At 64.7% G+C, this 24,403-nt stretch overlaps 1 protein-coding gene across 3 annotated transcripts in view; it reads right to left on the bottom strand.

The window, feature by feature from the left end:
• SBNO2 (strawberry notch homolog 2) overlaps nt 1-15,046 on the bottom strand; it is a 47,227-nt gene extending 32,181 nt beyond the window's left edge. For all 3 annotated transcript variants that reach the window (XM_045087950.1, XM_045087953.1, XM_045087954.1), the window contains exons 1-2: nt 14,906-15,046; nt 3,200-3,391 (exon numbers count right to left, since the gene is read on the bottom strand). In XM_045087950.1, the coding sequence (XP_044943885.1) occupies nt 3,200-3,319 (120 nt within the window). In that variant the 5' untranslated portion in view covers nt 3,320-3,391; nt 14,906-15,046. The remainder of the gene's footprint in view (nt 1-3,199; nt 3,392-14,905) is intronic.
• Nucleotides 15,047-24,403: the final 9,357 nt, after the last annotated feature.

The following is a 24,403-nucleotide window of genomic DNA, read 5'->3' as shown; positions in this document are numbered from 1 at the left end:
GCCTGGGGATTTTCCAGGTGGGAACAGAGGCTGGCTTCCACCGGGGGCATGAACGCCCTCGGGCCTGTAAGCCCAGGTAGGCCGATAACGCTTTTGCCAGGGCAGATAAAATAGGGTGTCTAGCAAAAATGGAATTTCTGATAAACAGCAACAGTTTTTAGGGGCGCCTGGCTGGCTCAGTGGGTTAAGCGGCCGCCTGGGTTCCGGCTCAGGTCACAGTCTCAGAGTCCTGGGGTGGAGCCCCACGTCAGACTCCACACTCAGCGAGGCACCTGCTGGGGACTCTCTCCCACTCCCTGCGCCCCTCCCCGTGCGCTTGCACTCTGTCTCTCTCAATAAGGAAGATCTTTAAAAAACAGAAAAACTCAGGGGCACCCGGGGGGCGGGGCCCAGTTGGTTGAGCGACTGCCTTCAGCTCAGGTCGTGATCCTGGAGTCCCGGGACCGAGCTCAGCGGGGAGTCGGCTTCGCCCTCTGCCCTCCCCTCTCGTCCTCTCTCTATCCCCCATTCTCTCTCAAACAAATAAATAAAATCTTTTTTTAAAAAGCAATTTTTAGAGTAAATATTGCACGGGACGTTCACATTAAGATATCCTTTGTCTGCGTGAGACTTAACCTTCGCCGTGTCCGCGCTCTCAGCTGCTCGATCAGGCCACCCTTAGTGACAGCGACAGTCCGTAGGTCCCTCCTCCAGAGCTTGGCTCGGCCCCGACAGGATGGGGTGGGGGGGAGTAGTGCTGAGCGTCCCAGCCACAGAGACAGGCCGTGCACACATCCAGCGTCAGCACAGGCTGGACCCAGTGTGGCCGGGCGAAGGTGCCCTCCCGGCTGGAGGCCTGCGGGGACAGGCTCCGTAGACACCCTGGGAGGGCCAGCCCAGCCCCACAGAGCACCATGGAGAGCGCTCTGCCGAGTTCCGCCAGTTCTGACAGCTGGAGGGGGCTGGGCCCAAGAGGCACTTCCCTGGCCCTGGGTCCACATGGGAGCCCCAGCAGGTCCCTCCACGCCTGCTTCTGAGCATGGCTGGTCCTGGGCTGTCCAAGGAGCACCGGCACCCTAGCCACCATCCTGGGCCACCATAAAGGGGCCGTGGCAGCAGCAGGATCCCTGTGGTAGAGCCCCATCCTCTGCGGCCCTACCCAGGGCTCCTTCTGACCCAGGAGTTCTGATTCGGAAGGACACCCCCCTCCCAGCCTCATCCGCAAGGGGAAACGCACGGGCGGTATTTACAGTGGCAGAAAGCTGGAATCTCCCCAAAAGCCAAACAATAAGGAAACAAGCAAATTAGGGGGTGCTGACAAGCAGGAACCCTGTAGCACTATCAGGAATGATGAGCGCACGCCCCAAGACTGCAGAGCCCACAGAACGGGACGAGACCAAGCCCCAGGACACACTCGCCCACAGCCCCGGGCCAGGTGGCACACGGGAACAGGAAGGCATTAGGTACAATGGCACGGACGGAGGTTCAGAGGGAGGCAGGGGACATGGAAGGTCAGAGGACGCGTGGACACAGCTCTACCAGGAAGGGTAGAGAGGGGAGGCGCACGGCGGTGTCTGGGACCCTGGCCGGAGGTGCTGGCCACCGGCCGAGGGCGCGGACATGGCGTCTTCAGTGGTCGCGCAGACGGGGAGGTCAGCCGTCCCCAGACTGCTGTGGGTCACGCCAGTGACTGTGTAGGTCAGGCCTGTGACGTTAGGTCACCAGTGGGTGCACCAAGACAGAACTCTGGGTCCACGCCACCCAGCTGCTTTCCAACGTTCCGTTTACGGATCTGGGACGCCCCCTGATGGTTCTGGGCATCTGACCCTGAGCAGTGCCTGACCCCAGCGGCCCACTTCCCGGCTCCTCTGAAATCCAAGCCTGATTCTCGCTCTCTCCTGCTACCTGGCCTCCTCCCAGCCCTAAGCCAGCAGGATGGAGGGGAAGGAACCAGCTGACACTTTCCTGAAGCAGAGCCCCATGGGAGCCCCAGCCAGCCTTCCCCCCCCCCTCCCCGCCCTGACAGCTCGAGTCTCCCTGCTGAGAAAGTCCGCTTCTACGGCAGAAAGAACCCTTGTTCTGCCCCAGAGAAGGGAGGCTCCAGGCCTGACTTGCTGCAGAATTCTGGACCCTGCATACACCCGGCCATTGAGCAGGCCGGGCTGGAACCTATGTGCCTTTAGCCACAGTCGGCGAAGCCCGGGAGTAGCCGTGGTGTCCTTGTGTGTGCGCGAGCCGGGAGCACCCGGAGTCCCGCCGAGACAGGGCGCAGTCCTCAGCCGGAGAAGAAACGAGCCCTTGAGCCCGGCACAGACTGGAGGGACCTCGGCAGCGCGTCCCTGAGCGAGACCAGCCGGGCCGAGAAGGCCGCATGCTGTGGGGCTCTGAGCCCAGGGTGTTCTGGAAAAGCCAGGGCCCTGGAGGCCGGGGCACGGGAGGGTGACAGCGCGGAGCCCGGAGGGCCGAAAGGCCCAGGAGCTATTCCGTGCCATGTTGTGATGGTGGCTCGGTGTCCATGACGTTCGTCCGAACCCACAGGGTGTGCAGCGCCAACCGTGAGCCCTGGCGTCCCCTGCGGCCAGTCGTCCATCACGTCCCCGTGCTGGTCTGTCAGTCGTAACAACTCAGTGTGATCATTAACGCCACGTGTTGACAAGGCAGAAAGCGGGGTATGTGGAAACTCTGTGCTCCGCTTTCCTATAAATCTACAACTGCTTAAGACATAAACGCTGGGGGATGCCTGGGTGGCTCAGTCGGTCCGACTCTTGATCTCGGTGCAGGTCGTGATCCCAGAGTCACAGGACCGAGCCCCACGCTCGGCAGGGACTCTGCCTGAGGATCTCTCTTCCTCCCCCTCTGCTCCTCCCCCCTTCTCTCTCTCAAATAAACCTTAAAAGACATAAGATCCATTACATCGAAAATAAAAAACCTCAACATAATATGTTGCGGAGGTCGCAGCCCTCGTCCTGCCGGTGAGGACAACAGCCCAGGCCCGAGCGTCTTCCTAAGGGCCAGTCCTGACCTTGGCGAAACCAACCCAGTGGCTCATGTCTGAGAAACTTGGGGGCAGCTGGGCACCCCTAAGGGTCCTCCCTGGGAAGTGGGGGCTGGGACATCCGCTCGAGGCCCAGGCAGGGATGACCGCAGCTGCAGCCCCGGGAGCAGCGCGTCCCTCCCCACCCCTGCGCCCAGGCTGACGCTGGGGGCGGGGCAGACTCACCTGGACACCGGGCCCGCACAGCGGCGTCTGCAGGGGGGGCGGGCTGTAGAGGGTGCCGCCCGCCGGAGGGGGCTCACGCTGCGGAAGCTGCCCGTCCATGGCAGGCCCCACCACCAGCATCGGGGGGCTCCGCGACCCAGGCCACGGGTGCGTCTATCTGGGTTTCTTGCTCCGCGGCGGCGGCATCATGACCTGGGAAGAGACATGGCACATCCCAAGGTCACCCTGGAGGCCCAACAGGTGAGGGCACAGCCCCAGGGATAAGGGAGAGTGGGCTAAGGGGCAGCCAGGTCAGGTGAGCACAGAGCAGGGGGGCTCAGCACAGCCAGCCACGCCTTTGGAGTGGAGGGTGGGCGCGGAGGCTCCCCTGACCGCACGGTGTTGGGGCGCCCCTCGCCAGGGGCCGTGCCGGGGGGGGGACCTCTACCCCAGTGCAGCCTGAGCACACTTGAGCAGCCCCTGGGGCTGGGCGCTAAGCCCGGGCTCCAAGTCCTCAGGAGGCCCCAACCACGACCCGACAGCACCGCCTGTGGACACCGGGACCGGACTCTTGACCACAGGGCCTGCCCAGGCAGCAAGTGCCACCCAGAGGGGCTCACGGCCACGTGGAGCAGTGCCCAGGCCAGAACGAAGATGAGCTCTGGGACGGACCTCCAGGACGGTGGCAGCCCTTCCAGAGTGGCTGGGCTGCCCCACCACGCCCCTCCCTCCGCTGTCCACACGACCATCGAGGGCCGCCTGGCCCACCAAATAACAAGTAACTTGGCCCCAAGGGTCTGCTCCTGCCACCCACGAAGAGAGCCCCAGGCCCTGGTGCGCACAACAAGCCTCAGCCCATCCCACGGGCCCAGCTCCGTGACCTGGAGAGTCTGAGGCTGGGAGTCAAAGTCCAACCTAGCCAGCACCTCCAAGCTGAGCGCCAGCCCTGTCCCTCTGCCACCAGACTGGGCTCGCAGGAGCGTCTCTGGGGGAGTCGGGGCCACGCTGAGCCAGGCAGGGGCACAGACACACAGCTTCCCCACCGAGAACAGTCCTGCTCTAGAAGGCAGGCAGAAAATGCCACCCGGGCTGACTACAGAGGCACAAGGCTTTCCACCCGATTTCCATCTGCCCCGTGGCCTGTGCCCTAGGCTCCCCTGGTCCCCACCCACCGCCACTGGGAGCCCAGACCCTAGGCTGGCCCTGGAGCTCCTCAGGCCGGCAGTGGCTGAAGACATTAATCACCGAGGGAGGCAGGAAGGGGAGGCAGCTGCCGCGCCCCGCCAAGCCCTGGATGAAGAAATCCTTGGGACTTCCAGTAATCACTGTCCGCACGTGGGCAGCTTATGCAATCCCTCAGGGGGCGGGGAGGGGCTGCCTTTACCCCGAGCTCCTGGCCAGCAAAGGGGCCCGCAGGCCTGAGCTCCAGCAGAGGGATGCATCTGGGCCCCAAGGACCTGCCGCTGCCCGGCTCGGCTTTGCAAGCTCACGGGCTCACCCCTGCTGCCAGGACGGCACTTCCCCCAGCCTGGAGGCCCTGGCCTGCCCCGGCCTGTTCCTGTGCCCTCCTGGCTCCTGCAAGCTGGAACCTGGTGGGACGCAGCCTTAGAGCCAAGAGTGGAAAGTCCTGGGGTCTTCCTGGATGAGCACACAGTTAGCAGTGATTCAGGGTCTTGGCCGTTCCTTTTAAAGATTCTGGGGTCGTGCAGACGGGGTCAAAACCCCGCTCAGCCTCCTCACAATGGATTATTCTCTGACAGCACAGGGGCACCTTGGCTCCTCTGAGCCCCAGTTTTGCTCATCAGGAGAAATGGGTTGTGTGGAAGTCCATGGACAAGGCTGGACGGGCACTCAGCAGAGCGCAAGGCCGTGGCGACCCAGTGACCACTCCCTTCCCTGCGGCCCCAGAAATCTCCTGGATTTGGGGGACACCCCTTGAGGGGGCTCTGCTCCCAGCACCTGGGACAGGGGCAGGCAGGAATGACCTTTATCCAACAGAGAAAGCGCACGCAGCCGGCCACAGGTGCTAGCTGGCTGGCCCTCGTCCCCGGGGCTCAGGGGCCACCCCTTCGGTAGCAGGTGCTCGCGCACGCCCCCGCCAGACCTCCCGGTAAGCCCTGTCCACGCCCCGCCTGCCACAGCTTTCCTCTCTCGGCAGCCACGTCCTGGAATGAAGCTGAACCCCTTCCCACAAGCAGGTTGCTCCCAGGCTCTGCGGCTACAGAGCCCTGGGCTACTCCGTTAGGAAGCACCACCCGAGGCCAGGGAGCGTGGGGTTACCACAAGCAGCTTCCCCGGAACCCTAGGAGAGGTGAGAACACTTGTCCGCACAAAACCTGTCCACCTGTGTCCATAGCGGCAGGAGTCACACCAGTCACAGAACACCCAGCGTCCACGAAAGGGAGAGACGACACATACAACATGGTCGGTCTGCCCACGGGCGCGTGCTCGGCCCCAGCAGCAGCGAGGCGCCTGTGCGCTGCCCAGGGACGGACCCCGAGTCCACGACGCTCAGGGAGGGAACCAGACACAGAAGGGCACGGGGTGTGAGTCCAGGCGTGTGACACGCCCACACCAGGCTCCTCCAGGGACAGGAAGGACCTCATGGGGGCCACCAGCCACATGATCGCTGATGGGGACACAACTAGCTTTCAGGCTGATGGAATGTTCCGGAATTAGGTAGTGGCGCTGTTGTAGGATACTAGGAATACAGTGAAAGACACTGAATCACGCCTCAGAAGAGCAGATGTTAGATTCCGCTACTCTACCACCACCCCACCCCCACCTCATCCCCCCGAGGCCGCCCTGCAGAACCCCCTTCCTGCAATGTCACTTCCCACCACCCCAGAGCCTCCACAGGCTCAGGCTTCCTGCTCCCCCGGACCCCCAAGGCACCCGGCCAGCCCCCCCCCGCACACCCTCAGGACCCCACCTGCCCTAGTCCCCTGCTCTCCTGCCTCGGCTGACCTCCCCCACTTCCCACTCCCCAGCGCTGCCTGCAGAACCCTGCCCGGGCCCCCCCCCCGAGCCCCGTCCCTGGGAGGCGCCAGCTGCTTCAGGACCAGCCCCGGTGGGCACCAGGTGGGCTCTCCAGGCACGGGGGGACAAAACCCAGACAATGCGGGGCTGGCTCGGAGCTCAGCACCCTAGTGGGCCCGGGGTGTATTTTTAGAACATCCCATGACAGGTCAGGCGTGGGTGCCCACACAGGCCCGCGCTTCACGGTCGTGGTTTACGTTCCCACAATTTCTTTTTGAGATCGGGTTTTCAAATGAGTCACTGTAAAACGAAAAGAGCAGGGACTCGGTGGCCCAGACAAGACAACGGGGCAGTGCAGCGCAGGAAGAGGCCACAGCCTGGGACAGGCTGACCCCGACACGCCCCCAGCCAGCAGGCATCTGCCGGCACCCAGCCCCTCTGCTGACCCCCTCAGCTGTCCCCCCAGCTCTGCTGGCTCAGCCCCCACACATCTGAGCAGGCTGTCCCGACCGCCCGGAGCACAGGCCCACCGTGGCTCACTCCCTCGTCTGTACTCCGCCAGGCCAGGATCAGGTTGCCCCGAAACTGTGTCTCTGGGCAGCTGGGACTTGCTGGCCTCCCCCTGGGTAGGAGATGGCAGCTTTTCTGGCCCGCCTCCCACCTGACTCTGAGGGAAGGTCCTGGGATCCCAGGATGGGGCGGGGGCGGGGGTGGGGGGTGGAGAGGCGGACATGCTGAGGCAACCGCGCCCCACGGGGACGGGTACCGGAGCCCCGCAGCCGCGCGCCGAGGAGCACCGGAGCCCCGGGAGCTGGAGAGGCAGGAGGGACCCTCCCCTAGAGCCCCCAGAGGGAGCCCGGCCCTGCCACACCTTGAGCTCAGGTTTATGGGCTCTGGGACCAGAGACAACAAAGTTCTGTGATTCTAGCGGCCCAGAGTGTGGTCAGTTATTAAGGCCCCCCGCCCCTGGGGACACTAGGCCTGGAGGAGGAAGCAAACCCTAGCTGGAGCCGCCCCAACCCTCTGCCCAGAGCCCTGCAAGCCCTGGGGGCTGGGAGCGCTGCCGACCCGGAGCTCCAGGCCAGGCTGGCACCGAGCGCGTGACCTGGGATTTCTACAGAGTTCCTGGGACGCGTCTGGAATGAGAGGCTCTGGGATGCCTAAGCCAGGCAGGGGCCCTGGTCCCCTGTGCACAGCTCAGGCAGGGCAGGAAGGGGGATGAGAAGCATAAGGTGAGCGCACCCAGAATCCCCATTTCGGAGCACAGCCGTCCAGGGGCTGGGGTTCCAGCTCTGTTGTCAATGCAGAGAAAGGTGGCCTGCAGGACCCCAGAGCGCACCCCCACAGACCTGCTGCCCAGGAGCAGTGTCTCAACCGATAGGGCTCCTGCAAAACCTCCTGTGCTCCTGGGACACAGAGGAAGAGCCGTCCTGGGGACAGGCATGGGGCGGGGGGGAGGCCCCACATTTCCTCCACACCAGACACCTCAGCCCTGGCCTGGCTCGGTCAACCCGTGGCTGAACGCAGACCAGCAAGCGGACTGGGAGCAGAGGTGGCCCTGGCAGGAGGACCGCCACACAGCCTGTCCCTCGAGCCTGACCCCCAAGAGCAGAAGCGGCAGAGCTCGACCGTGTGGGGGACGCACGTGGGACACTGCACGCCACCCCGGGAGCCGAGTGCAGGGACAGGCACGTGCCTGCGACTGTCGCCGGCGCCGCCAGGCTCGCAGCAGATGCCCGCGCTCTCCTCACACGCAGCGGACGGCGGCCCCCGGGAGAAACTGCACCTGGAGAAGCAGAACGCCAGGCGAAGACGACCCCCGGGAAAACGCAGACAGCCTGGGACCGGGTTCTGGAGACAGATGTGGGCTCGCCTCTGGCTCGCTGCCTGCCTCTGCCAGCCGTGGGCTCACGGACCCACCCCTGGTCCAGGAGAGACCAACTCCCTCGGGGCAGCCGCGGTGACAGCCCCGGGACGGGAGGGGGGAAGGGCCTGCCTGCCGGCCCTGCAGGGAGCCAGGTGCTCGGGCAGGCCGCACCTGAGTGTACAGGACATGCCAGAGGCAAGCAGCCCTAGGGGGCCAGTCGCTGCCCTCCCCCAGCAGCCCTACGGGCACGGCTTCGGGGGCACAGAGTCCCTCATGCCGCCCGCCCAGGGCCCGGAGGACATGGGGACCAGAACGTGGAGCCTCCTCAGTCACGGCTGAGGGCATCTGAGCCCGGATCTCGGGGGTCCCCAGGGCCCCTCCACCTCCGGATTCAGTTCAGCTTTAGCGGGGAGAGGCATGCGGTTTGCCAAGGGGCGGCACGACCCGCTTGTTCCAGCACCCGCTACCCGCCCTCAGCGGCCCAGACCCTTAAACCTCTGTCCACGCCACCGCCGCCGACAGGCGCTGAGCACCTTCCACGTGGCCCCCTCTGGGAAGTGTCTCCTCGGTCTCGGGCTCGCTCGCAGTTTCTAAAAGGCACTACATGCACTGAGCTTGTGGTCTCCTCTGACACCCACATCGTCTTCCCCGGAGCACGTTTAGGCCAAATCCCACTGGCCCCAGACTTTCTGGCCCACTGACACTGGTGTGCCCCACTCTGTCTACACAGAGGGCGGCCTGCCCCGCCAGGGCTCGCTGCCACCCCTGCTTGCTCTCGGGCTTGCTTCAGGCTGGCTCGCATGCCACGTCTCTCTGCCTAGCCCCAGAGAGCCCTGAGCAGCACAGGAGCTCCTGCCACCCATGGCTGGGTCCCTGAGTCCTGGGTGAGCGGCCTGACCAGTCAGCAACCCCCTCAGGCCCCTTTAGACCCACCTGGCACCAAGAGCATCACAGGGACCTTTGCCCAAACACCAGCTCCTGGTGTCCCGCAGGAGGGGAAGGCCCCTCGGAGCTGTGGGCTGGTCTTGGCCACAGCACCCATGCCCCACAGTCTCCTGTGTTCCATCCCCGGCGAACACCGGCACCAGGCTGGATGCTGTGCCCACTGCTGGGAAGAGGCCAGAGGCCCCCACAGTGTGGCAGCAGGCACCCGGAGACCTGCGAACAGAGCCGGGAACGGTTTCCGTTTCTCCCGTGGCCAATGGCCCTGCCTGAGCAGCCCACGCAGCTGCCGTCGACTGCCTCACGCCCCACAGGACGGGGTCCAGGCTGGCTCGCCACCCTCGCCCTGGGCCTCACAGGGCCAGGGCTTCACACCGGGTGCTCTGCAGAAACTCCCCGGCAAGCCCGCGCAGCCATCAGCAGGACAGGAGGCCCATGTCCCCGTCACCGGCCGCAGACACGGAGGCCCACTCGGGCTTCGAGTCTCTCGCTCCCCTTCGGCCTCCAGTGGAGAAAGTTCTCTGCTTCCGAGGGCCTGTGAGGACGCCGGGGCCCGGGGACATCCGGGGTCACCCCCATCTCAGGGGCCTTGAGGGCCCTGCTCTCTGGGACTGTCACGGAGCCGCGGACCTTGGCGCGCAGCTCGTAAGCGGACTGGTGGGCAGCGAGGCCGCCCCTGCCTCCCCCACGCTCACAGGGTCTGGGGAAGAGAAGCCCCAGCAAGCCCTTCTCGGGGGGGCTTCCCCAAGGCCTCAGAGAGGTGGGGAGGGGCCCCGCTGGGGCAACACAGCCTCTGCCATGCAGGAATGCGACCCAGGGCGTCGGATGGGCTGGTCTTCCAAGAGAAGTGGCAGGCCTAGGTCTGGGGGTGCCGGGCCCGACTTCTCCAAGGCAGCAATCCAGCATCATGTCCACACCCTCCCTGTACGCGGCGCCTGCTTCCAGGTTCCACAGTGCCGGCCCTGGTCAACCTAGAACCCCCACCCACCAGCCCGTGACCACCTAGAACCCTTCCCACAGCTGTTCCTGACGGCCCCCGACAGCGACCGACCTCAAAACTGTGGGAGCTCCTGGACGGCTGGAGTCTGACGAAAACCCCCTGAAAATGCCCTGACGGGCACATGTTTGCCCGAATGACACCGGGAGAGGCTCCAACGGCCCATGTGCGGCAAGCGCCAAGCTCAGAACCTCACTGGGACCCGCAGGGGAGGGAGGGGGGTCCTCCGCGCCCACTCCACAGCTTCCAGGCCGAGTGGCCAAGGACACCCAGACACCCAGAGCCGTCCCAGGCCGCACCGTGACCCGTGCGGCCCCCGAGCAAACCCAGCCACAGACAGACCCGGATGCCCGGGGAGCCCCGGCAGGGGAGACAAGGGTCTGAACCAGCAAACGAACCCACCTTCCCAGCTCCACGCCTGACGAGGGCACGCATGGGGCCGGGGCCGGAGCCAGGGCGGCCCCCCTCAGTGCCCCACGTGCCGAGGAAGATGCCGGCTCCGCTGGCAGGACACCAGCCACTCCCGGCACCCCTGGGCCATCCGGGGCCCAGGGGTGGTGGCCCCACCTGGTGAGTCAGGGCCATAAAAGCTGACGGCCCGCTGCAGCCCTGCGGCCGGACGCAGCCCTTCCCCGGCTGTCCCAGCGCCCTGCGCCGGCAGCCCCCCACCCTCTGGGCCGGGACTCCCAGGAAACTGGCGACCTGCCTTCCAGAACACGGCACACGTGGCTCCTGAGACGGAGCAGACCTGGGAACGAGGGCACAAAGGCCTCTTTCAGTTTCACTCGGGGATTTGTCCTGAGGTGACAGAGGCCAACCCAGACGGGGCGTCTGGGCGCCGGCCCCGAGCCACCCGCAAGGAGCACACGGCACCCGCGGCAGCTGGCAGTCCACAGAGCCCACTCCGGGAGGCACGGACACCCCGGGGAACTGTGTGCCCCGAGGGCCGGCGGGTGAGCCAGCCCTTCCCCGGGGCCGGCGGGGGCTCCCCTGCTGCGGGGCTCCGGAGCAGGACCCGCAGGAGCAGGTACCCGAGACGCAGAGACACACCGCGAGTGCCCAGGGACGCGCCGAGGCCAAACGCTTCCCCCACCACGCAGCAGGGGCCACATACATGCCCCTCCCTGACAGGCGCCTCGCGGCTTCCCTCGGCCTCGTGCCCACCCAGCACGCGTGGACAGCGTGGGGTGGGCACCCCTGCAGCTGCCCGAGGAGGGCCTACAGTGAATGGATGAACTTAGGCGGGGCCGTACGGCATCACTCCTCTCCCACGGTCACCTGGCCTCGTGGGGCGGCGGGGTGGGGGTCCTCAGGCAATCAGGGCTGACCCGAGGCACCCCGACACCAGAAGTCAAAAAGCCCCCAGGACTACGTCTCACAGGCCCGCGCCACGCCCACCCGCGGCGGTGGTCTGGGACAGAGCAGGAGTTTGGTGAGGGCGCCCAGCCGTCACACACGTGACAGCGACGGCACATCCTCTGTCCCCCGGAGGCCAGAAGACGCCCAACAGCCGACCTGTGCCTGGATGAGGGGACAGCAGGGCCCAGGCTCAGGGCTCACCCCCAGGGCCGCAGAGCACGGGCATCTGGGCAGCAAGGACAGGCCCCGCCTCTTTTAGAAACACTTTCTGGTTCTGGGGAAGGCACAATCCACAAGCCACCCACGTCACACGTTTAGGTACACAACTGTAGTTTTTGGACCGTTCCCCGAGTTGTGGAATTGTCACCTCCGTCGAGCGCCACTACATTCCATCCGCCCGAAAGCAGCCCCGTCCCCATCAGCCGTCACCCCCCAGCCCCCCGACCCCGCGAGCCCCCTCCCTGCCTGTGGAGGAGCCTGGTGTGGCGTGTCACACCCGCGGACTCACCCGTGGGGCCTTCTGTGTCTGGTTCCCTCCCTACCTGTCGAGTTTTGAGGTCTGTCCACATGATAGCAAACCACCAGTCTCTCTCTGCCTCCCCTGGGGGCCTGGCAAGCTGGGACGGGGCCCGAGCACCAGAAACGCAGCCCTCACCCTCACCCGAGTCACCCGCCGAGCAGCCAGGGACGCGGGGGCCTCGAGGGCCTGCTGTCACCAAGGGCGGGAAGATGAAGGAGTCTGCACAGCAGGAGTCGGGGAGGGCCGTTCCAAGGGACAGGGACTGGGGTCCCCTCGGCGGGGAGGACTCGTGGCTGCATGCAGGTCTGGGCAGAACAGGGCAGGACACAGCTGGGCCAGAGCGACCCGGGAGACCCCAGCGTCTGGCTCCCTGGGGCTGTGCTGCACCCAGCCCTCCCTGCCGACCCAGCACACAGCCCCTGGCTGCGGGAGCGGTGGCTGACACACTCCAGGCTGCGTGGGACCCGTTCCACACGTGGGACGCACCCTCTCTTGAGTGCACACACACGTACGCACAAAGGCACGCAGCACAGGAGAACGCAACACGGCGCACGCAGGCGGGAGCAGACGGACACGCACACACGTGTTCGCGCGCCACGTGCCCCCACACTCATGGGGACGCCGCCTGAGCCGGTGCACACGTGCCTGTACACATGCGCTTGCACACACGTGGGCACCCCGGGACCGCCTCCCCACTCCACACTCAGTCCCGCAGGGCTCACACGTTTAGGTGAGGTCTGCCCCGGCCACCCGCCACCAGCCCCGGACCGCAAGCAGGTCCCCACCCCCGCCCCGCCGCCCTAAAGGCCTCTTATCCAGAGGAGGCCATCCCGGGAGGGAGACGGCCTCTGGGGACTGGACACAGTTGCCTCTTTATTCCCAGCCAAGCTCGCTCCGTCAGCGTTTCCGGCCTGGCCCTTGCTGGAGGGGCCTCTGACACTTTGCTGGAACTAAGCTGGGCCAGCCCGAGCTGGTCTTGCCCCAGCGGAGGCCCTGCCCGCAGCGGACGGGGAGCCGGCCTTGGTGTCCCCCCGGGCCCGGGCAGTGACTGAACCAAGGTCACGCAGCTGGAGGGCGCCGGCCCTGGGCTGTCTGCCGGCACATGGCACACGGCTCCACCCCAGCCCCGGCCGCGAAGGCACTACCTCTTCCGCAGGACAGGCTCTCCTGGAAATCTCGTGCCCCCAGCGCTCTGCCACAACACGGATGTCCCCACCACACACACACACACACACACACGCACACCCCAGCAGGTGCTGGCTGGGCAGGTGTGAACAGACGGTCTGCTCAGATCCTCCGAGCTCAACAAACGTGCCCTCTCGCCCTCCAAAGCCCCCAGCACGCCTCCCCCTACCCCCCACGGCGGCCTGTCCCACGTCAGTGCCCTGTACTTGCGGGGCTCCTCGGAGGTCTGCCGGGTTCCCGGCGGCATCTTCCCCACCATGTGGGGCCCTGGGGCCACTGGCCTGCCCTGCCTTCCCTGGCCCGCCCACCCAGGGCCCAGATTTCATGGTCCCTGCTCCCTCTGAGGACGCCACAGGTGGATGTCCTGGGGGACCGTGGTCCACAGCACAAAGCTCTGAGCGGCCAGCGCCCACCTCTGGGGCCTCCCGCCCAGAGAAACCAGACAGCCCGATCAACAGGCCCAGGGTCTCCGCCTCAAAGACGGCCACACTCAGCCGCCCTGCTCACAAGCGCCCCCCACAGCCAGGCAGCGGGAGGGGGTGAAGTGCAGAGCCCCAGGAGCCCTCCACCGACCGGCCTGGAGAAGAGCCAGGCCTCCCACCCAACCAAGGCGCCCTCGGTCGGCCTCGGGGTGTCCTGCTTCTGACAGGTGGCCATCTTTCTTTCCTGGGGGTCCGCGGCCCCCGGGCCCCGGCCCCAGCCTCCTCCAGGCTTTCCCAGCGTCCACAGGGAAGACCCCGCAGGCCGGGCAGCAGCCCCCACGCTGCCCCGGGAAATCACACCCCACACCGCGGGCGCTCTTCCCCGTGGCCAGCTTCGGGCGCGACCCCCTCCCGGGCAGCGCGCAAACACACGGCACCCACGAGCCCGGCCAGGCGCTGGACAGGCAGGAAGGGCATTCAGAGCAGGCGGGACTCGGTCCGTTCTGGGAAGCAGAAGCCGGGGGTGCCCCGACACTTTTCACAGACTCGCCTCTTCCCTGACCACTGGGAAGGGCAGGCGGACAGACTCCCGAGGCCCCCCCGGAGCGCCGGCCCGGCCGTCCACACTGCTGCTCCCTGACCCCAGACCCGGCACCTCGCACCCCGGGGAGGGCGGCAGGGAGGCGGGCGTCACCTCCCACCATCACCTCCCACCCCCCCAGGCTGCCCTCCGCGTCTCCCCCTCCCCGCCCCGTCCTCGCGGCTCCCACGCAGGCACAAGGCTCTGCGGCCTCCGCCCGGAGCCGGCCGCCCCCGCGCCAAAGCCGCGAGACCAGAGGGTCGGCCCCTCCCGGAGCGCGGCGAGCGGCAGCCCGCGCCCCCGAGCCCGGAGAGGAGGAAAGGGCAGGGGTCGCCGCGGGCCCGGGGTCGGGGGTCGGGGACCGCGGGAAAGGAAGGGGCCGGGGCCCCGGAGGAAGAGGCCGCCAGAGGCGAGGGGTGGGGGCCCCGGGGAGTGCGGGGGCGGGGGCCACCCGGAGGGAGGGCGGGGGGTCGCCGTGACGACGCCTCCACCGGGGGCACCGAACGCGGGGCACCGAAGCGCTGGGAGCGCGCCGCGGGGCCGGGGGCCGGGGGCCAGCGGGGGTCCCCGAGGAGGGCGAGCTCGGGGCTCCCGGGCGAGCGCGCGCCCCGGGCTCACGGCGGAGGGCGGGGTCGGAGGGGGGGTCGCACAGGAGGGCGGGGCCAGGGCTCGCGGCGGAGGGCGGGGTCGGGGGTCGCCGGGGAAGGCGGGGACTCGCCGCCGCGCTCCCTCCGCCCGCGGCCCCGGAACCCCGGCTCCCCTGGCCCGGGGCGCGGGCGGCCGCGGCTGGCCGGGGCCCGAGCGGGTGGGGGCGCGCACGCTCGGGCCGGGCGGGAGCGGCGGAGTCGCCGCGAGCGTCGGACCGACGCGCCTCACCTCCGACCTGGGTCCGGCCGGGCGCGGAGCCCGCGGCGCCTCCGTCTCTCCGAGCTTCGCCTCGGCCGCGCTCACTTCCGGGTTTCGGGCGCCATCTTGGGGGCCCCGCTCACTTCCGGTCATGCCGCGGGGCGGGGCCTCTGGGGGGCGGGCTCTCTGGGGGCGGGGCGGGGCGGGGCCCTGGTCGGCCCGAGACCCTGACGGCTCCCTGAGGGGGCCGCGGGTTCGCGTCCCACCCCGCCCGCTTCTGTTGGGACCCCAGCACGTCGCTTCCTTGCGGGTCTCAGTTTCCTCCTTTGCCAACGTGGAGATCGAGTTGAAGCTGCGCCGCCTTCGGGCTCACCCCACCCTGCACTCTCGCGCCGGAACTTTAAGCCGCCGGGTTTCTCCCGTAACCCAGATCTTAGCTCTGAAGCCCCCACCTCAGATACTCCCCGAACCCCTCCGAGACGGCCCCGGCCCGCCGTGCTCTCTCCCTCCCCACTAGTAGCTGTCTGCTTATTACTTTGTCTCCACCCCAGTAGGAGTTCTGGGACCTCGGGGACCCCCTAGCAGGGAACCCAGCCCATGGGTGGGGGGCGGGGCAGGCGTCTGGTGAGTCCCGGGAGAGGGCAGGGTCCTCGCAGCGCGCCTGGGCATCTGTCTGGCTTGCTCCAGGTTAGGGCCTCCTGGGGCCTGATGCAAATGAGGCGCGGATTCGCAGCGGTGCCAGGGAGCGGGTGGGACTGGGCTTCGGCAGGACCATGGAGTCCCTGTGACTTGAGCCCATTGGATCACCGTGCGGGGGGCCAGGCCGGTTCAGGCAGATCCAGTCTGGGAGCCACCAGCCCTTCCCTAGCTGGGTGTGGACTCGGAAAGCCCTGGGACCATTGCCCCACCTCGCCCCCAGCCCGAGGCCTCCTGTGCCCATTCCAGCCCCCTGAAATGACAGGTGACCTCTCCACGTGCTTGTCGGTTCCGCAGACTCTTGAGTCTGGCCTTGGGCTAGACAAAGCTGGGGCCCCAAAGGGCCCGGTTCTCCGGCCTGTCCTCAGGAAGCTCCCAGTCCAGGAGAGACAGAGCCAGGACCAGATACCCCCATCTGCAAGATCAGGCCTGGGGCCAAGGGAGGGGTAAAATCTCTGCCTCACAGATTATGGGGTGGGGGGTTGAAGCTGGGGCTTTGAAGTTCAAGTAGGAGTTTGCCCATAGACAAGCATAGGAAGGGTGGTCCGGGCAAATAAAAGCGGTTCACAGACCCGTAAGGAGATGAGTATGTTTAAAACCTGTTTGCCCCACAGAAGCCAGGCCAGAGACTCCCGGTATCCAAACCCGCATGCATAAGGAAGTAGACGGGGAAACTGAGACCCAGAGAGGAGAAATGGTTTATTCAGAGCGAGCTTTGCATTGGTATGTGTAGTTTTCACCAGTTTGGGTTGTAGCCTTGACTTCGAAACCATTTTTCTTTTCTTTTTTTTTTTTTTTTTAAGATTTTATTTATTTGTCAGAGAGAGGGAAAGAGAGCGAGCACAGGCAGACAGAATGGCAGGCAGAGGCAGAGGGAGAAGCAGGCTCCCTGCCGAGCAAGGAGCCCGATGTGGGACTCGATCCCAGGACGCTGGGATCATGACCTGAGCCGAAGGCAGCTGCTTAACCAACTGAGCCACCCAGGCGTCCCCAAACCATTTTTCATAGCTAGTGAAAATAAGCCATACTGAGCAATGGACAGGTAAGGATCAAAAGCGAAAATAAGCTGACCCGGGGCGTGGGTGGCTTCCGGGGGCATCTTCCCATTCCCCCCCCCCCACAGGACCAGCCACATAATTTGCGGCTCTCAGTGAGAAATGAAGACGGAGAGCCCCTCGTCCAAAAAGTATTCAGAACGTCAATACGGCGACAGCAGCGCCCCTGGGTGCGGGGCCTGGGCGAGGCCCAGAGTCACACACCCAGGAGGCTGGCCCTGTCCCCAGCGTGACCTTCCCAGGCAGGGAGTGCTGTTACCTGTTTTTGGCCGGTGGGTGAACGGCGACGCGGGGCTGTCCGGTAGCTGGCGCGGGGTCGCAGGGTGAGCCGTGGGGAGGCATGGGCTCGGCCTCTGCCACGTCCACCTCAAGAAACCCCACGGTCCCTCTGGGTAATTTTGCCTGGAATGGGGGCAGACTGCCCAGGCCGGGGTGGGTCCAGCCGTCTCAGCAGGGCGCAGTCTGCCAAGTCTGGGGATGTCTAGGGAATTAGTCAGATTCGGGGATTTCCAGGGAATTGCAAGAGGCCGCTTGGGAGAGCTGAAGGGACACAGCAGCAGAGCTGGAGGCCCGGCCTCGGGGGCAGCTTGGCTCCTGCACTGTGTGACCCCCAGAAAGTTACTTAACCTCTCTGTGCCTCCCTTTGCCCACCTGTAAAATGGGGATGGGAGTGATGAGCGTAGCTGCCTTCTGGGCTACTGAGTTGCGAACTAACAGCGCCTAGTATCTGGCCCTTACGAGTATTTCCAGATAACTTCTGGATCTTTCCTCAGAAAAGGCCGCAGAGTCACCTAAGTGAGTGTTGAAGGGGTCGATCATCACGAGGAAGCCTGGGGCTGGAGGTCCGGGGAGGAGGGATTTTTTTATAAGGCTCTGAACAGTGGGGTTGGGGGCCCTGGAGAGCCCCAGCTCTCTGGCTCGGGCTGCAGAAGGACTCCCTCTGAGGGCAGGGACATGCCCAAGTAGGTCAGACGTGCCCCACGTCCTCACCCCCCAGGATGGGTACCAGGCTCGAGGAAGGCCGAAGGTCTGTCTGGCTGGGGGTCAGAGAGCCTCCACCAAGCCCTCCCTCTGTCCTGGTCCCACGCAGAGACCCCCGCCCCAAACCTGCCCCAGGCATTCTGACGTCTGGAGGAAGTAGGACCACGAGGTAAAGGGCAGGACACCCAGTTAAATCTGAATTCGAGGTACGTGAAGAATAATATTTTAGTGTTTAAGTACGTCCCGGGCAGTAGCTGGGATACACTTACACTGAAGAAGTTGCATCTGTTTATTTAAAATCCATATCTAGGGGGTGCCTGGGTGGCTCAGTGGGTTAAAGCCTCTGCCTTCGGCTCAGGTCATGATCTCAGGGTCCTGGGATCGAGCCCCACATTGGGTTCTCTGCTCAGCGGGACCCTGCTTTCCCCTCTCTGCCTACTTGTGATCTCTGTCAAATAAGTAAGCAGAATCTTATGAATAACAAAAAACAAAACTCTGTAAAATTCATATCTAACTGGGAGTCCCGTGTTTTTCTTGTTGAGATCAGGCAACCCAGTGTGGGGAGATCACAGGCAGAAATGGGACCCCAGAGCCAGGCTGGGAACCCCAGCCTGGGGCTCTGAACCCCAGCACTGTCCGGCGTCAAAGAGCAGGGCCCGAAGAGGGAGCACAGAGAACGCCGCGTGCACTCAGAGGGCAGAGAGCTGCAGACCCCCCCGGCAGTCAGGTTCCCTGGGGGCTTCCCTGGGCGTCGAGGAGGGGAGAGTCTTGGGCTCCCCCTCAGGTTCCCCATCTGGGGAAGGACTGAGGAGACCCCTAACCTCAGTTTCCCTCCTGGGAAGGCCTCCAGGGCTCGGTCCATCCTGCCGTCTAGGAGACAGAGGAGGGAGGAGGCCTCACCAGGGAGGAGGAGCCTGGCCCCTGGCCCCCTGCCCGTTCCCACAGAGACCCTCAGACCTGGGCAGGGGCGGTGGGGCAGGTGGGCCAGGCCCCAGTGGGGCCGTGCGACGGGGGGTGGGGAATGAAGCTGCTTCCTGTTTCTCCACATTCTGGAAAGCCCCAGTGTTCCCCAGCAGTGGGAGTGCCTCCCTGCCCGCCTCCCGGCTCAGGGTCCCTCACCGCTTCTCCTTTCTGTGCCCACTTCCCCTGGCGCCCCCCCCACCCCAGTCTGTGGCTCTGCTCCTGCCTCCCCATCCGTCCCCGCATGCCCCTGTTCTCTCTCCCTCTCCAGCCCTTTCTGTGGAGCAGAAGGGGAAACTGAGGGAGAGGCAGAGCCGTGTCTGTGCCCTCCTGCTCCATCCCTTCCTGTCTCTGCCCCCATGTCCTTCCGTCTGTCCGTCTGTCCTACCCACTATCTCTGGCTCCTGCTAGCCCAGCCGCCTTCCCCAGCTGAGCCCACCCTGCCCAGCCACCTCCCTCTCGCCAGGCCCGCCGGCCACCGGCCCCACGTGTCCTCAGGCAGCTCTGGCTGGCCGGCTCCAGGGACCCCGGGCTCCCTTGTCTGCCTACTGCCCTGGCCCGAGCCCAGAATAGGCTCTGGCCCGCCCAACCAGGGCGGCCTCGAGCCAGGACACTTCCGGGAACAGCAAACCCGTCCAGTGGGTTTGAGATCCGCCCCAGACAGGATTTCCCACCTCTGCACTGGGGCTGGGACACCCTGGCTGCCAGGCTTCACGGCTTCACGGTGATCTCTGAGCAAACACCACCACCCCCCCCCCGGGGTCGTTGGGTTGCACAGGCAGGAAAGACCAGGAGGATCGGCTGTCCACCCCCGGTGGGGGAGGGGCAGGGAGATGGCCCAGCACCCTCAGGGGTCCAGAGCAGCGAAGGCCATGAGAGCAGGATTGGGGGGGTGGGCAGTGGGCCAATGGGGAGCCTGCAAAGCTAGGGCAAGGCCTTCATCCCACGGGCACCGGGAAGCCACTGAAGGTTGTGGAGCAGCTCGGCCACGGTGGCCCCGGGGGTCGCTTGTTGGGCCTCATCTCCAGCTCTGAGGACACTGAGCTGCTGCCCCGAAACCCAACAAAGGAGCCAGACTTTGAATTCCTTTCTGTCAAGGACCTGTGGTGAGCCAGGGTTGAGCCGGAGAAGAGCTGGGGTAGGGGGTGGGTGAGGGCCCTCAAGTGCCCCTCCCCCGGGGTTAACCTACAGCCCCAAGTCACAGGGGACTCGGCTTGGCGTTCTCCGGGGAGCCAAGAGGGCAAGGGGAGCACCAGCAGAGATGCAGTGGGGGCTGGGTGGGGGAGGGGCTGCGGGTGTGACTGGGAGGGAAGTGGGGGGGGCTCCAGGCAGGCAGGGGTCGGTGGCGGATGACAGGGGTGCGACGGCCAGGGGGACAGTGGCACTTCTGGGAAGCAGAGAGCAGGCAGGCCCCCTGAGGCTCCCAGGCCACGGCAGAGACAGTAGGACACCCTGCCTGGTGAGGGTCTAAGCCGCTAGATGAAACCCCCGCCCCCGCCCCCGCCCCCGCCCCCACCCCCACCCTGGCGGTCATGTCATCCCCGCTGAGCAGCCTGTCCTGGCACTGATGTGCCCTGCGCTGGGATTTCCGGAACCTTCACCTTGGATCTGCCCTGCCCTGAAGGGAAACTCCAGGTCTGGGCTGACTCACATCCAGGTCCAACAGGACCACAGGGGCCAGGCTCCCGAGGGACAAGGCATGTCAGGGGCACTTGGAGAACTTCGTGGGACCCCAGCACCCACCATCTCCGCAGGCTTAGGACGGAGCCAGAATCCCCAGCCCTAAGTCAGACGCACCCTCCGAGTCTGCAGGGCAATCTGGGTTTAACAGGAGAGAATGTGCGGGCTTCAGGGGTGGCACCTGAGCTGGTCTGGGCTCTTCTGCTTCTGCGGGTCACCTCACGTCCTGCCAGCTGGGGGAGTTCTAGCTGTAGGACCCCAGAGTTCAGACTCCTCCGGTTCAAATCTTGGTTCTGCTGCCCAGTGGCTGTGTGACCCCAGGTAAGTTATTAAACTTCTTTGTGCCTCAGTTTTCCCCATCTACGAAATGGGGATAATCATAATACCGCCCCCCGAGGGAGAGTTTTTGTGAGAATTTGGGGAGAGACCCTTCAGCAGGGCGTGGGGTATGGTGAGCACTTTATAGCAACAACGTTTAAAGAAAGCAAAACACCTCATGGAGGCACGGTTCCCAAGAGCCAAGAAGGGCTAACAGGTAGACACTCACGCGGTCCCCCACACGTGGGAGTGTCCCCCGGCCGTGAGCAGGAGCGAGGCGTTCCCATGCACTGCCCGGGGACGGTCCCCGAGCCCATGACACGCAGGGAGGGGACCAGACACAGGAGGCCACACGGGTGTGAGTCCACGCGCGTGACACGTCCCGGCCAGGCTCCTCCACGGACAGGAAGGGGGCTCAGGGGGGCCGGGGGCTGGGGAGGGGAGGGGGTGCCTGCGATGGCAACTTGATGTTTCAGGGACGACGAAATAGTCTGAAACCAGGGAGGTAGTGGCGTGGGGCTCTGTGCGTGCACCCAGTGTGGCTGAATGGTGTGGCTTAAAATGCTGGATTTTAGGGCGCCCGGGGGACTCAGTCATTAAGCATCTGCCTTCGGCTCAGGTCATGATCCCAGGGTCTTAGGATCGAGCCCCACATTGGGCTCCCTGCTTGGCAGGGAGTCTGCTTCTCCCTCCGGCTCTCCCCTGCTTGTGTTCCCTCTCTCGCTGTGTCTCTGTCTGTCAAATAAATGGATAAAATCTTTTAAAATATATACATATATATATACATCTTAAAATGCCAGACTTTATGGGAATTTCACCAAAAGAAAAAGAAGACAATTGAGAAACACCCGGCCAGCTCAGTCCACAGGATGTGTGACTCTTGATCTCAGGGTCCTGAGTCCCAGCCCTGCTTGGGCGTAGAGTTTACTTAAACCACCACCACCTCTTGAAAACAGAAAGACTATTGCCACCGACAGTGGGATGACAGATGTCACAGCAGAGGCGGCCTGTACCCTGGAGTCACGGATCCGCTGGTGGGTCCGGTCGGGGCTCTGGCTCAGACGCGCCGGTGCTCACACAGTTCCGTGGCCACTGACCTGTCGCCTGTGTGGACAGCAGGGCCCTCTGAGAGGACCAGATGAGAAGGGCCCCTCACCTCTGCGGTCTTCCTCCAAAACCCATGTCCCCGTCTCACCTGGAGAATCACACTGCAAAAGCCCCAAGCACGGGAGGATTTATGAAATTCCCAACGTCAACACAGTCCAGTCCTCAAAGTCAAGGGGAGTCTGGTAAACTGTCACTTCCCAGAGGGGCCTAAGGAGACACGACAGCTGAGCATCTTGTGGGATCCCAGCGGGGTCCTCGGGCAGGAAAGGAACACTGGGGAGAACTGCAGAAATCTTAAATGGAGATCAGTCACTAGCGTATGGGTGACAAGTGTCCCACGCTAAGGGGAGAGGTTCTCAGCGAGGGGAAGGGTGCCGGGTACACAGGAGCCCCCACAGCACCTTTTCCGCTTGCCCATAGATCTAAAACTAGGCCGATAACTACATAAAGCACGGGCCTGGCGCCTGCCCCTCCCCTGCCGTGGCCCCTGCCCCGGGCGCTCTGCCCCAGCGGTCTGCACGTCCGGCTCTAAAAGCCCCGGCAGGAATCTTCCCTCCCAGCTCTCCGTTAGAATCTTTTGGTTGCAAGAGACAGAAACTGCAACTGAAACCGGCTTTGTGTGTGTATGTGTGTGTAGATGGGAATTTTTTTGCTCCTGGGACTGAAAGGTCCAGGGATAGATCTAACTCAGGGTTCTCCCCGTAGGCACGGCTGACATTTGGGGTCAAATGGTTCTTTGCATCGAGCCACTGTCCTCAGTGCTGGGGTGTGGGGAGCGGAGCATCGTTCCTGGCTCACACTCCCCCCTACCATGCGACCAGCACAAGTGTTCCATAGCGGGGCAGAGTCACCCCCCCCATGAGACCCATTGATCCAACTGCTTTCAGGTTCGGCTAGATCCAGCCTTCAAAGAATGTCACCAAGATCCCTCTGTCTAGCACGGCTCAGTCCTACTCGTGGGCCTCTGGAGAGCAGCTCAAAGCTTGAGCGAGACCGCGTCGCTGCCTGGAGAGGTCTGCAGGCCGTCTAGCCTGTCACCCTTCCTTGTAAACGCTGTATGACATTGGAACGGACTTTCATGTGGTTCTTTTTGTAAGATTTTATTTATTTGACAGAGAGAGCACGAGCACAAGCAGGCAGAGAGGCAGGCAGAGGGAGAGGGAGACGCAGGCTCCCCGCGGAGCAGAGAGCCTGATGCAGGGATCGATCCCAGGACCCGGAGATCATGACCTGAGCCGAAGGCAGAGGCTTAACCCACGGAGCCCCGGAGGCGCCCCCAAAACCCTATTTCCAAACATTCAAGACTCTGGGAATTTGGGCGGGAACATCTCTTTCAGGGACCACCTTTCAACCCCAAAAACCTTATTTAAACATAAAAACATGAGGGGCCGTAGCAGGACATTGTCTCCAAAATCCTTCAGGAGGTACATTCTGTCTGGGAAAGCGGGAGGGACCCGGCTTACAGGGAAGCTGTGTGACTCCGGGAATCCCTGCTCTGTCTGTGACAAGTGTGTGACAAGGTCCAACAAGGGAGGGGGGACATGGCAATGACCCAGAATGGCCCTGCCCTGAGGGGTCCCGAGTGGATTCCATTCCCACCCAGAGACACACACTCTCCCCCCTTCCCCCGCACCCCGCACAGGCACCCGTGGCCGCGCCCTTCCCCCTCGCACCCCCCCCCCAGGCGGAGAGACTCGGCTGTGAACCCTGCCTGCCCCCTGGCGGCCGCAGAGGCCCCCACACCCTGCCCCTCCCAGCCACTTCGTAACCTGGAACCCTGGCTGCATTCCCAGTGGGGCCAACCTCCCTTTGGAAGGACTCCGCGGGCTCCCAGGGCCCCTTCTCTGTGGGCATGGGGCTGAGCTGGGTGCATGCAGGGGCACGGGCCTGGGGTCAAGAACCCCACACGGAAGAGACACCCTGAGCAGAAGGAAATCCGGGATGGAGCGGCCAGCCAGGACACTGGTCAGAACGGCCATCGGCTTCCTCTGTCCTTGGTTTGGGGAGGGGTAAAGGGAGCTTGGCGTCAGAGCTGGGGGCCGTGAGAGGGTCGGGGGGCGGGTAAGGGGTTAAGCTGGGCACAAGTGTCTGTGTGGATGGGGCTCATGGGGTGGGCAGGAGGAAAGAGAGGTGTGGGGGACAGAGTGTGGGGAGGAGTTGAGGGCAGAGGCCAGAGGCCAGGCCTAAGCTCCGGAGGGGCTGGTGGGCCCCCACCTGTTACCTGAGGCCACCCTTTATAACCTGGAGCCCTTGCCAGTAAGCCGGGGCTGCAGTCTGTACCCCAGAGCCCCCCATCGATAATCTGAGGCTGGCTACCTAGAATGGGGTCCCCCACCTGTAACTTGGGGTCTGGGCCTGCAACCTAGGGCTCCCACCTACAAGCGGAGGTCCCCCATTGTAACCTGGGGCCCTTTATCTGAGACACAGCGGCTGCAATCTGGACTCCTCTATAACCGGGGCCCCCGGCAACCTAGAGCTCGCACGTATAACCTGCGGTCCCCCCCTGCAAACTGCCCCGCACCCCCATCCCCTGCAGTCCCAGCCCCACCATGGCCTAGGCAGGTGGCTTCCTCTCCGCAAGCCTCAGTTCACCGTGAGAGAATATCCAAGACCCCAAAAGCAACCCCGTCCCCATCAGCCGTCACTCCCCACCCCCTCCCACAGCCCCGCCCCCGTGAGCCCCGCCAGTCCATGGAGGAGCCTGTTCCTCGAGGCTGAGGGATCCTCCCGC

Source organism: Mustela putorius, unplaced genomic scaffold (genome assembly GCF_011764305.1).
Source record: "Mustela putorius furo isolate JIRA1106 unplaced genomic scaffold, ASM1176430v1.1 tig00000095_pilon_pilon_pilon, whole genome shotgun sequence".
NCBI lineage: Eukaryota > Metazoa > Chordata > Mammalia > Carnivora > Mustelidae > Mustela > Mustela putorius.
The sequence above is the reverse complement of the archived record's forward strand: the minus strand, read 5'-3'. Positions and strand labels throughout refer to the sequence as shown.